This window comes from Castor canadensis, chromosome 1 (genome assembly GCF_047511655.1).
Source record: "Castor canadensis chromosome 1, mCasCan1.hap1v2, whole genome shotgun sequence".
Classification (NCBI taxonomy): domain Eukaryota; kingdom Metazoa; phylum Chordata; class Mammalia; order Rodentia; family Castoridae; genus Castor; species Castor canadensis.
The window spans coordinates 193,727,110-193,740,203 of record NC_133386.1 but is presented as its reverse complement, the minus strand read 5'-3'; the positions used below and the strand labels follow the sequence as shown (position 1 = coordinate 193,740,203).

At 46.8% G+C, this 13,094-nt stretch overlaps 1 protein-coding gene across 1 annotated transcript in view; it reads right to left on the bottom strand.

Moving 5' to 3' along the window:
- The window catches only part of P2rx3 (purinergic receptor P2X 3), a 34,103-nt gene that overhangs the window by 17,452 nt on the left and 3,557 nt on the right, over positions 1-13,094 (bottom strand). The window contains exons 3-9 of the mRNA XM_020167647.2: positions 6,984-7,119; positions 6,474-6,545; positions 6,183-6,246; positions 5,370-5,463; positions 4,972-5,049; positions 4,199-4,340; positions 3,562-3,698 (exon numbers count right to left, since the gene is read on the bottom strand). Coding sequence (XP_020023236.2) covers positions 3,562-3,698; positions 4,199-4,340; positions 4,972-5,049; positions 5,370-5,463; positions 6,183-6,246; positions 6,474-6,545; positions 6,984-7,119 — 723 coding nt within the window. The remainder of the gene's footprint in view (positions 1-3,561; positions 3,699-4,198; positions 4,341-4,971; positions 5,050-5,369; positions 5,464-6,182; positions 6,247-6,473; positions 6,546-6,983; positions 7,120-13,094) is intronic.

Below are 13,094 nucleotides of genomic sequence, written 5' to 3'. Positions count from 1 at the left end.
TTTCACTTGCACAGCATTGGATTATCCTGAACTGGTGATTCTTACTAGTTCTTATTTTCAGAACCAACTGCCCTCTCAACGTGTTTGGAAAGAGCCTTCATAAAAACAGTTAAAAGCATTCTCTGGCCTCTTTAGCCATATACAATTGACCTGGGGGTAAAAACAGAAATCTCTCCACCAAGCTTCAGATAGAAAAAGAACAGAAACCTTTAGGAGATCACACAAAGATTAATTTAGATAGAGAGGACCATGTACATTCAGTAGGGATTGAAGGAAGACATATTTTGGCTCAACCTGGGTCACCTTGCCAATTATTAGAGAAGGCCAATGACAAACAGGTCACTTTATGAAGCAGCCTCTTGACTCAGGGAGACTGATGTAGGAGCTGGTATCGAAAGATCTCTAAGGCTAAGCTAAAAGGCGTCCATGACCTTAGGCAAATCAATTCATCTTTGGAGCTTTGCTTCATCAACTGTAAAGGAACCACTTCAATCTAGGTATCTCCAAGGGGTCTTTAGCACCTATAAATTCTCAAAATCTCAGATTCTGCAGGCAAAGAGCTGCAAGTAGGAGAAGGGACAACATTTGGAGAGGAGCTGCAGAAGTAATTAGTGATGGAAATGCAAATGTCTAGCGGCCTCTGGATATCTGAGTTTGCAGATTAAAACAAGGCTGAATCTTGTTTTAATTCCACTCTCTCAAGAGCAAATGGTGTCAATAGGATGGTGAAAAATCTTGCCTGTGTTGGAGGGAGAGGCAAATGAGTTTTTTTGGAGATCAAAAGGCCAGGCTATGAATTGTGCCTCTAGCATCTGCTAGTCTTTTTGCCTCCTTGGAATTCAGATTCTTTGTTTTTAAGCAGGGCATAGGCAAGTTTTTCTGAGGATTAACAAATTCAAATGTCCCTAGCCTTCCTGGTTGGAGTGGAGATCACTCAAGAAAATATATTTGCATCTAGGCTCCCACAATTACTAGATCTGTGACCTTGGGAAACTGATTTAACTCTATGAGCCTCCATTTTCTCATTTGTAGAGTGGGGGGGGGGCAGAACTGAATCACAGAATGACACACAGAATGCTTTGAACATAGGGTAACTAAGGTCATTCCTTCTCATAAGTAGTTTTGTGAAATCCTAAAGAGTAGTATAAAATTACCATATTGTGGAAATCACACTGTGTGTCCAACCTGACTTTGTGCCCCCTTTATCTTATCTGAGCATTCAGAAAGATGGCCTTGTGGCCTCCCCCACATGGCACTCAGCTTGGCCTTGCATGTCAGTGTGGGGCCACTACCTTGAAATCAGCTTGAGGGCAGTGGGGTGGTACCGAGGTGGACAGATTTGAGGGAGTTTGGCAGAGTCCTCTGCTAGGCATGGATGTCAGATGTTCCCCCATGGCAATATTATTTCTTGGGACTTCTGGAAATGCTTTTCAATCACAAGGATCCAATTGAGTTGCTTTGCCTCATTTGTGCTCTGACTTTGGGGTGGAAGTCAGTTACTTGAGATCCTAGGGGCCTATACCTCACAAGTGTTTTCCCTCAAGCTCTGAGTATCATCTTTCCTATTTCCCCAAATACAAACCAAGCTTATTTAGGACAAGGCCTCTCTTATATCTTGCTGTGCCTAGGTGGGGTGGCAACCATTGCACAATAAATTAAGAACTCCAAACCAATCAAATACTTCTTTAAATGAAAGACATTGTTCTGAAACTGTATGACGTCAATAGTTGGAGGGTCTTCATAATAGTTATAATCTTCATAAACATTCCTGCCAAATGAGTAATTTGGAGGACTGAAGAATTTCCAATGGCCAGAGGGAAGTTATGAGGATGAAAACTTGCATTTTAGATTATGAGAATTTTATTAAAGTGTGCTACTATTTTTAAGCCACCATACAGATATCCTTTGTATTGATTTCAGTGTGATGTACTGACTGAATAAATATGCCAATTTCTGCCAGTGAGCCAAACAGTATTTTTAACCTACTTTAAAATATGTGTTGTTTCCTATGGTTTTTTAAACTCTGGAGTTGATTATGAAAGCAATTTCAATTTTTAAAAATTCTTCTTTTTTTTTTGTAAGAGAACTTACATATATATTTTATTTATTTTCTATTCTTCTTTCTTTCTCTCTCTCTCTCTCTTTTTTTTTTTTTGTTTTTGAGATAGGGTCTTCCTATGTAGCTGAGGCTGGTCTGGAACTCGCTGTGTAGCCCACACTGCCATACTGGCCTTTAACTCATGGATCCTCTAGTCTGCACCTCCTAAGTGCTGGCACTACAGGTGTGTGCCACCATGTGCAACTTCAAATTTAAAGCTTACTGGGGTGGGAAATTATTTATTTGGCTGAGCTGGGGCTTGAACTTAGGGCCTCACACTTGCTAGACAGGCACTCTACCACTTGAGCCACACTGCCAGCCCTTTTTCATGTTGGGTATTTTTGTTTTTGAACTCAGGATCTCACGCTTGCTAAATAGGTGCTATGCCACTTAAGCCACTCCACCAGCCTTATTTTGTGTTGGGTATTTTCAAGATAGGGTCTCTTGAACTATTTGCCCAGGGCTGGCTTTGACCTTGATCCTCCTGATCTCTGCCTCCTGAGTAGCTAGGAGTGCAGGTGTGAGCCACCGACACCCAGATGAAATTATTTTTTAAGTTACAAATTAAAGTGAAAAAAGGTGGATTATGTCAGCCATTATAGTGGGGGAACACCACTACAACAAAGGAAATTTGAGTAACAATTTGAATATATAACAAGTATATTTTATATGTACTTTTTCCCTGATCACTGCCTACTTAGTCTATTTAGCCTCTGTAGTGTATGCCATGTATTTACTCATGGTCCTGCCAGAAAGTTTGGGATTTTCAATCATTAAGGGAAAAACAAAACTGACAACCAAAGCTTAATACCATTGCCATTTCACAGATAGGCAATTAGGAGAGGAGGAGGCCACTAGCTTGTTCAAGAGCCTCAGGTATTCCAAATAGTATCTCTGTGGTTCCTATCTTTCCTTTTGTTCCAAGTGGAAAAAAAAACCAAAAGATATTCTTTAGGTCTCTCAAAGCCATTGGGAATATAAATTGGATGCTATTTAAAGACTGGTTTAAGTTTTTCTTTCAAAAAGCACTGAAAAAAATAATGACCATTAATTATTATTTGTGACTCATGGAATTTCCTGGTTTTGGACAGAAATACAAAAGTACCATCTTGTAAAAATGACTCCTCACTTTGGGGAGTGAGGAGCTTAAAAATTCAGGCACGGGATAGGGAAGGGTGGTTATCTGGGTGTGATCTTAGAGCTTTATGGTATTTAGGGAGACCTTGGCTGTCTGGTCTAACTACCGACCTGAGCAGAATCTTTGGCCTGATCTCCTCTGGTGATAGGAGACCTTACCTTACGGTATAGGCATCCATCACGAATTGCTCAAAGTTAAAGTCCTTGATGAGTTTGAGCTGAAACCTGATGAAGGCAGGAAGGGGGACTCACATTGCTGCTCAGAATGAAATTCTTTGGAACTGCCACATGCCCTCTTCTCACGTGACAAGAAAGCAAGGGTTTACCTGAAGTTATAGCCAGGGGAGACGCTGCTCTTCTCAGAAACACCATCCAGTCGAGTGAAGGAATATTTGGGGATGCACTGGTCCCAGGCCTTGTCCAGGTCACACACCCAGCCGATCTTGATACCCAGAACTCCACCCTGAAGAAAAGGGCCAGATAGAAGCTCTCCCACATGCTCTGCCAGGGTGAGGGGGTGGGGATTTGGAATGAGTGATTTCTTTCCTTTTTGTGGATAGAAGGGAGGAAGGAAAATGGCTGGTAAAGAAGTGCTGTAGCCAGGAACCTCAGAGTCCTACTTGGAATCTTCAGTCTCTGAACCACAAACAGGAGAAAGTGGCCACAGATCCACTTTCCCATTGTGTGCCCGTTTTTAGAAATCTAGGCCTTTCCCTGAGGTGAAATGTGGTGATGGGAATAGGAAACAGCCTTGGGAAGTAGGTGATGGGAAGAGCCCCTTCAGGATTGGGGCAGACAAAAGGAATCACGGACAAAGCCAGTTGTGTGCCTGGGATGCTTCCACCAGGTGGCGCTGTCCCACCACAGCTCTTTCCCAGCAACCCAATGACCTCCCAAGGGCCTTGAAAACTGGAAGGCTGAGCTTCCAGGTTAGGAGTCATGGAAGAAAAGCCAGATCCTCACCGTGCGGGCCAGCTTGGCAAAATCCTGCCCGGCAAACTTGACCACGTCTCCTACCCTCAAGATGGGGCAGAAAGGAGCCTTTTCAGGGTGGAAACGGCATGTCTTCATGTCCCTGGCTGTCAGGTTTGGCAGGAGGTTCCCCCTGGAGAGGAGAGGAGAGAGGCAGGGCCCAGGGTTAATGTGAGGACACTGATGCAAAAATTTTCTTCCAGTTTTGGGAGGCAGGGGCATCTGAGCCCAGATCTCTCAGACATCATCTCCCTTCCCTCTTTCTCTGCACTTTTTGTGACTCCCATCATCCTATAGCCATAGGGCTATGTATATTCATGTCTAATGTCCACCAGGCTGGGACTCCTGGAGGACAGGAGTTACTCTTAATTACTCTATGCACCCACAACACCTGGCATTGCACTTTGCACATGGCGGATGCCCACTAAGTGAAGTGAATGAGTCAAGTAGGATGGGGAGGATGGGATGAACTAATGGAAAGAAAAGGGACAGTACTTGGGGGCTTGATGTGGGAAATTGGATGAGCTCCTTGGGTTCCAACTTCTGTGACATCTGTGTCCAGTGTTAGGTTTAAGTTGGGTTCTAAGCCCCAAGGCAGGGAGACTGACAGGGAAGTTGACCCCAAAGTCAACCTGATATCCCGTGGTCAGGCCTGCTGGGAGACTGGGAATAGGAGCCCCAGGGAGCTGGACAAATGCAGAGGAAATGGGGTGCCTCCATCTTCAGAAAATAAAGTGTGAGGAGTAGGGGAAGGCAAGACTCACTTCTCAAAGTTGAAGAGAGGGAAACGGATGCTGTTCTTGATGAAAATGGTGAAATTCTCAGCTTCCATCATGATAGGCCTGTGGGTGAGAATGAAGCCTTAGTTCTTGGGATGAAGAGAGGGAGACAGGAGAATTTCTTCCCCGGGCCCCTGTCCTGGTGGACAACTCTTACAAAGAGCCCTCTGGAAACTGGCGGTGGGAAGAGCCTCTCTTGGTATGATGGTTGGAGGGAGAAGAGGAGCAGGGGAGATGATACCCTGATACCACTTCCCCATCCCAGAAAAGGACACTACTTAGGGAGACATAAGATCCTCTACAAGGTCAGGGACACAGATCTCTGGACATTGGCAAAAGGGAGGGTGGGGTCCTCTCTCCTTCCTTCTGGATTAGGTCCTTACATTTCCACTGTGTCCACCTCGGTGGGGCACCAGCCCTGGATCTCACAGGTCCGGAGCACAGAGCTGTAGTTCACGCAGCGGCCAGTGAGGATCCCTGGGAGGGTGGAGCCACGTGGCTTAGTGGCTTCCTGCCCATTACCACTCCCTCCCCTCGCCCCTCAGGAGATGATCCTTACCCCAAGAACCCTGGCAGATGAAGGGAAAGGACAGGCATGGGAAGGGGAGTGGACCTGTGACAGTTTTGCCCTGTATGACTTTCTTATCTCCTCCTGGGACACAGAGCAAGCCAAAGGGAGGTGACAGCCCTCCTTTGATGAATTCCAAGCCCCAGCCTCTCCAAAGCCCCTCATCCATCCTCCTTCTTCTTTATTCCTTGCCTTTGGGCCTGAGCCATTCCTTTTGCCTGGAATGCTCTTTATTAAATCCTCTCTGTCCTGCCAAATCCTGCTCATCTTCAGGGTCCATTTCAAATGTCACCTAGTGGAAGCATTTGGAGCCAACCTCTCAGAACCAATTTTGCTTCCTCCTCCAGATTCCTCCAGCCTCATGTACCTCCTTGACATCACTTGCCACTTTACCCACCCCCTTCTACTACCACCATCCCAAAACTGAACTGCTCTGGGGACAGGAGCCATGCCACTTTCACAGCCCCTGTGGTACCAGCAAGCCTCTATAAATTCAGTCAGAATTACATGGAACAGGCTGATTCTCACTCCCTCTCTTAGGGTGGGATCTCCCTCACTGTGTGTGGGGGGATGGGTTCTACCCTCCAGTTTCCCACTAACACCTGGGGTTATGAGGGGGTGCACTCACCCCCACCCGGGAAGCGCTCTGGCCCACACTGGTTGTCGGAAACACAGCGGTACTTCTCCTCGTTCTGTGGGGAGACAGGGCCACAGGTATAGTATATGAAGGATCCTGCCTGGCCCTGGCAAGCCCCTCAGCAAGCACTGTCTCCCAAAGTGGTGGCCTCTGGAGGACAGAGGTTCCATTCACAGCTCCAAAGCTAGACTTTGGACCTCTGCTCACCATACCACCACCCTACTCCTGCAGCATTTTTTTTTCCTTCACCTGCTTTGTTCAGCCTCTCTTTCCTCCTCTCACCTCTGGGCAGAATCCCTGCATCTGGTTTTCAGTAACAATCATCTTGGTGATGATAACAAAGACAGAGGTACCCTTGAGAGGAGAAGGTAGAAAAAAAAAGTCAGTGGTCCCAATCTGTGAGGCAGAGACTATGATAAGCCCCACTCTACAGATTACTTGACCAGGCTCTAGTGAAGTGATTTGACCAAAGTTGCAGGGCTAACGAAAGGAAGAGTGGGATCCAAATCAGCTTTTTCCAGTCACTCTCATGGTCTCTCTTACTCCTTTGGTGTGCTGTTCTTAATTGCAGCATGGGTTATAGTAGAGCTTGGGGAGGAATCCTAGCTTCCTGATGCCCAGCCCTGCATTCTGGAGGGCAGGTTGGGGTTCCCCCACAGCTCCCAGCTGCTGGATCATGGCACCATAGATTTTGGTTTGGGAATCTTATGGGTAATGCTCCTTGTCCTGTCCCTCCTCTCCACCCTCCCCAGATGAGGGCATGCACATGTCTCTGGGGCAGAGGCACCATACCTGGGGTGGTGTCACATAATCAGATACGTCCATGACTCTGTTGGCATAGCGTCCAAAGCCCTTCACCTTGGTTACCACTGAGGACTCAATGGCTGTGTCCCGCACTTGGTAGGCCTTCTCATGCAAGAAAACCCACCTGCAGCAGAAGAGCGGGGATGCAGAGGAAGAGAAGAGAGTCCATAGGTCCAGCAGACGGGGGCTAGGGGAAGACTCCTTCCTACCTACATTAGGACAACATAGGTATACTTGGCAGGAGAAGGCTTGAGCTGAAGGGGCAGGGCCTTTCAGTAAGCTCTTGTTGGCTCAGTGTTTCTCCACTTCCCCCCCATTACCCCCAAGGGATCTTTTTAGAATTTTTTTCTAATTGTCCCCCCTCCCAATGAAACCTTCATAGCACAGATATCTGTTTATATGCTGCATGCATGTTTGTGCTTTATACATAAAGAAGTGAGTTTTTTCATCCCTGAGAAGTTTTTTCACCCCTGTTGAGAATGCATGGCTTAAAGTTATTCCTGCTAATGAGGTGCTCTCCTGGCCGGCCTCCAGGAGAGATAAGGGGCAGAGGGTCCCAGGCCTCTCAGCCTGTGTAGACGAAGCTTTGTCCATGGCTGTATCTAAGCACCTCATACACAGTAAATTTTCAGGAAGCAAATTGAGGAAAGGCCCTTGGAGCAGGGTGCTTGGCAGGGTCCCCCTGTCCAGCCAGATGAGAAGGGTTAGAAGGAAGGGCAGTGTGAGCCTCTGCCTGGCAGGTAAATACAGTTCACTTGGGGAAAGGGGCACCAATCTTATTCCTTAGATTGTGCTGCCACCCAGTGGCCATTACCTGTCCTGTCTTCTCAATATGGGACCAAGTGGATGAGGCAGGGATCCCTTCCCTTTTTCTGCCCCCATCTGTTTCTTCAGACTCTCCCAGCCTTCCCCCACCACAATAAGGGCTTGTGGACACTTCCTGAAAATTCTCCCTGCATTTCTTCAAAGGACTGCCTTTCCACAAGAAATCACCCATCACAGTGCTCAAGGCTCAAGCCACTCTTGGGCTCACTTAATAATAGTTTCAGCCTGAGGCACGGTTGCATTTGTGCCTGATGGCATTACTTTGAGGTAAATGTTGTTATTATTCTCATTCTATAAATGAGAAAACCTATCAAATATGTTTAGCTGAAGCTGTGTACTCTCTCCAACAAATTAATCAATAATCTGCTAAAATTTGTACACCTCATTTTATCATACACATTACTTATAAATACTGTACATTTTACACATATTACTTATCCGTAGTATCCTTGTCTCTATTGTTATTTGAAGTGCTGGGGGTGGAACTCAGGGTCTCATGTATTCTTGGCAAGCACTGTACCCCTGAGTCACAACCCTGGTCCTTCTCAATCTTATTTGAACACGGATGCCAGTTTTGAAGAAACACTGGTGACATCTCATAAAATTGAGCACTGCACCTCAGGAAATGCTGGTTAGCATCATTGTCTTCATCTAACTAGGGCTGTAAAGCCACATTAGAAGATGAGTAGAACGAACTTAAGACTGTGCAGTCTAGAGAAGACCAAGTTATGGGTGTCCTAGGCCAGGCAGCTGCAGAGGCAGCACTTGGACTGGGCTGGCCTTACACAGCAAGGGCCTCAAGCCCAGGATGCTTAACCACCATCAAGCCCGCCACAAACTGTTGCTGTGGAAGGCAGCGGGGATCACATGGGAAGACTGGAGGGCTTGATGTTCACCTTCCAGGTATGCTGAGAGGAGACTCTTCCTTGGGTGTAAGATGGACTGAAGGACCTTTGGGGTCCCCCATTGTTGGAAGATGCAGAAGGCAGTGGCTCTTAGAACGTGCCCAGAGTCACAGCCACATGTAGGATGGGTACCACAATCATGTTTACTGCAAACTCAGGCCATGTTTGCAAGCAGTTCCTCATTCAGTTTACAGTGAGGGGTTCAGAGTAATCTCCCTAATGGAGCTTCCCTCAATCAAATTCATCTTTTTTCTTTATAAAATTTAAGATTTTTTACTTTTAATTGGCAAGCACCAATTGTAGAGATTTATGGGGTCCAGGTGAACATTTTGATATGTGTATATACACTGTGAAATGATTTTACCAAGTGAGTGAACATGTCCATCACCTCACGTATCACTCATTTGAATTCTGAGTGCTCTCTTGAGTGGGAAAGAAAGGGTGGGGTCGTGGTTAGCACTGGCAAACGGCTCCAAACCTGTTACCTGTTTTATTGTTGCTGCTGTGTAGAGGGGCAGCATCTTGATTAATGCACCATTACGAGTTACTTGCATGCTTGTAAAATGCTCTTATGAGTACCACGCCGCTATGGATGTCTGCATTGCTGTTTACTTTACCTCCCTAGCACTTTTCCTTTCTTGTTTTTTTGGAAGGGGAGAAATACACAAAGGTCTCAGTCACCATGTCATGTCCTAACAGAAGAGAAAGGAGCATCTGGTTACAGAAAATGAGGTTATCCCAGTGAACACTATTAGCTCAGGGCCTCATGTCCTCTAGAACGAAGAGAACAAGGTCTACAGCCCTGGCTTTCTGCTCCCAACTTCGCTAAATACTCACCAGGGGTGTAAGACACAGTCCAAACAGCCTTTTGAACCTCAGCGTGCCTGGACACAAGTCTCAGTGTTGATCTAATGAAATAGTTCCCTGAGGCCTGTCTATAAAGTCAGGAAATATTTGCAGATGAGAAGCAGATTTTGGATTATCAGTACCATATAACCAACACTGGACTCTAAGTTGACTCCTTTGATGAATGCTTACCATGAGATAACTTTGTTATTAACTGTCGTGTCACAAGAGAAGAAACTGGCCGGGCGTGGTGGTACACATCTGTAATCCCAGCTACTTGGGAGGCAGAGGCAGGAGGATCATCATCAGTTCAAGGCTGGCCCAGGGAAAGTTAGTGAGACCCTATCTTAAAAACAAAAACAAAAGGGCTGGGGGCATGGCTCAAGTGGTGGAGCGCTTGCCTAGCTTGAGGCCCAAGGTTCAAGCCCCAGTACCAAAAAACAAAACAAAATAACAGTAACAACAACAACAACAACAAAAAAAGAAGAAACTGAGGTACAGAGGGGCAAGCTGATTTGCCCAAGGTCACACTGATATGTGGATTACAAATTAGGCAGTTTGCTCCAAGACTCTCAGAGCCACCTCACTGTAAGGTCTTCAGTTGTGTCCTAGCTCAGGGACAGAGCACAGCTTGCTCCTGAACTGAACCTGATGGCTCTGCTCCATCACCAGGGGGAGGAACCTCTCCTAGTTCTGGAAAGTCTCAGGTGGAAGGGGCCCAGGACTCAGAGGAGCAATTAACCAATCTCGTTCCTCTTCCTCCTCTTCCTCCAAGGCTCCTTCTTGTGCCCAGAGGGGAGGAAAAGCCACATTAGAATTCTCTGAGTTAAATAACAAGTGGAAGAATTTCAGTAGCCTCATGGGACCAACGCTGCCATCAGGGTAGCTTGAAATGAAGGGGGTGCTTCATTTCCAGAACAGAGGGGCTAAGGCTGTCTCTGGAGGCCAGGGCTGAGGAGATGGGGAAGGACTGAGCCTTCGATTCTTGGCATTTACTCTGCTGCTCTGACTTATTTTTCTCTCGCATTCCTGGTTTATTATTTATAGAGCGGAAGGCGGGTGGCAGCTCCTTGGCAGGTGGGATGTACAGGAAAGGGGCCAGAGTAGCATCCCAGCACCCTCCCGTCCACCCCCAGGGAGTCAAGGAGGAGGCCAGGGAGTGGGTGTGAAGAGTGTGTGTTGTGTGTGTCTTGGAGGAAAGGGGTCTCTTAGGAAGGCGTGAGCTGGGCAGAGGGAAAGGGGGAGGCACCAGAGGGAGTTTATGGAATAATAATGGTTACTGTCTATTACTGAGTACTACTGAGTCACCATCTCAGGCAAGGCACTTGACATGTGTCACCTCCCTCCCCATAGCTCCCTAAGTGGAGGATTCCTACACCCATTTTCCAGATCTGGGGACTGGGATGTAGAAGCTCCAAGTGGGCAGAGTTGGGCTACTAACTGGGTGCTCCATGTTGCAGGGGGCTGTGGTATAGAGCAACTGAGGCAGGGAAGAGTTATTTCTCCCTCTGGACCTGTAGGATGGGGAATTCCAATAGGTCTTCCCACCATATTTGTCAAGCGTGCTGACAAGGAGCCTCAGGGTGCTATCTCCGCCAAGGGGATGGGCTAGGGGGCCAAGAAGGTGGAATTCCAGACCCTTCCCTTTAAACCAAAGCATCTCCTCCCTTGTAACTGCTTTAGGTATTGAACCTGATCTAAAATGGAGCTGGTTATTCTGAACCACAAGGAGCACCTGTGCAGATGGTGAGTCTGTGGATTGGGTCTTGCATGGGGAGGAACAGGCCTGGGAGAGCAGGGCTATGCTGGGTCAGAGACCCATCGACATCACTAGACCTCTTGAGGAACGGGGTATCAAAATGCTGAGAAATGCCCTCCCTGCTGGTTTGCAGGGCACAGCCATCACTTCCAGGAACTAAGATTTCTTCTACTTTCTCTCTAGGTCCCTGTGGACCCAGAAAGAAGACTGGCTGTTAGGAAGTCCCACCCTACAGAGGAGACTGGGGATTACCACCTGGAGCAGAGAAGCCATAAGAGACATCAGGTAAACCCTGGCTTCCTGTGCACCTGGGGTAGGTAAAGGGAAGGGTGTGAAGTAGTGTGAACCACGGGCAAGCAGCTGAGGCTAGGGGTGGAGGTGAGAGTGTGCACTGAGACATTAGGTGGTATGCTGCTGCGAATGTGTAAGAGGAATAATTGCCTTGTGTTACATGTGTTCTATGTGAGACTAGGTAGGAAATAATACGGAAGAGATTCAAGTATTAGTTAAACGTTAACACCACACCATTGAAAAATCCTTTCAAATTCTAGTGAGTCTAGGCACCATCATCTCTTTCCTTAGACTGTGTCCCCTTCTATAGGGTTTCCCATAGCCATCCTACTCCCTCCAATCCCTGGGCATGACAACCAACTCCGATCTCATCATGGCTGTCTTTGTCTGTCTCAATCTCTCTCTCTCTCTCTCTCTCTCTCTCTCTCTCTCTCTCTCTCTCACACACACATGACCTTGAAATGTTTCCTTTCTGTTCATTATTCTCCTGTAAAAACAAAAGCTCTCTGAGAATATCTGCAGTCTGGTCTTGTCTGTGTTCCCAGGTATCTTATAGCACTCTCACCTCTGCTCTCTTGCCTCTCTTCTTTTCTTTACCCCTTTGCCAGGCTCCTTGCAAAGGTGGGTTTTCTGCTTTGAGCCCTCCTCCTTCCCTTTTTTTACCTGGTTTCTCCGACTCATTCTTTAGATTCCAGCTTGGACATGACACCTCCAGAAAATCTTCCCTTAGTCCCCTGGTAAGGTCAAACATCTCCCCAGTAGCATTTGTCCTGGTCTGTGCAACTCTCACCCACAGCTGAAGTTTTACACATTTGCTTGTGTGAATTATTGGATTAATGTCCACCTCTTTTCTTACATTGTAAGCTTTATGAGTATGAAGGACCCTGTCTGCTTTTGTCCACCATTCTTTCCTCAGTACACAATGCCTGGTATGAAGACACACTTAATACATTTTTGATAAATGAATGACAATGGATTCATGGAGTCACAGCAGTTCATGGGCTCCTGTACACAGAGATGGGCTTGGGCCAGGGGGCTAGGCTGCCAAGTGCACTGATGTAACTGCAAGGCACTGTTCCTTGGGGAGCTGTCAGGCTGGGAGATGGATGGGGTTAGATATCAAGACGCCAAAGAGCCTCTCATACTCCCTGGAGCAGGCTAGGTTCCAACCCCCAGCACTGTAGGATCCAATCTGATTGTGATGAGGAAGAAACAAGGGGAATGGGGGCTGAGTGGGCCGATTTAGGAATTGGCTGTCTCAGTCTTCAGTCAATCTCCTGCCTGGAGCCAAGGGAGTCAGGCCAGGTTGGGAATGTGCTGAAACAGCTTTTGCCCTAATTTGGACCAATACACCATTCTGTGGCTATAAACAATCATGGTATTGAATACACACATGAACATGGAAGGCTTAAGAATCAACTTTAAGTCAAGCTCTGAAGTTGCAGATATAGAACCATTGCAAACAACATTTCT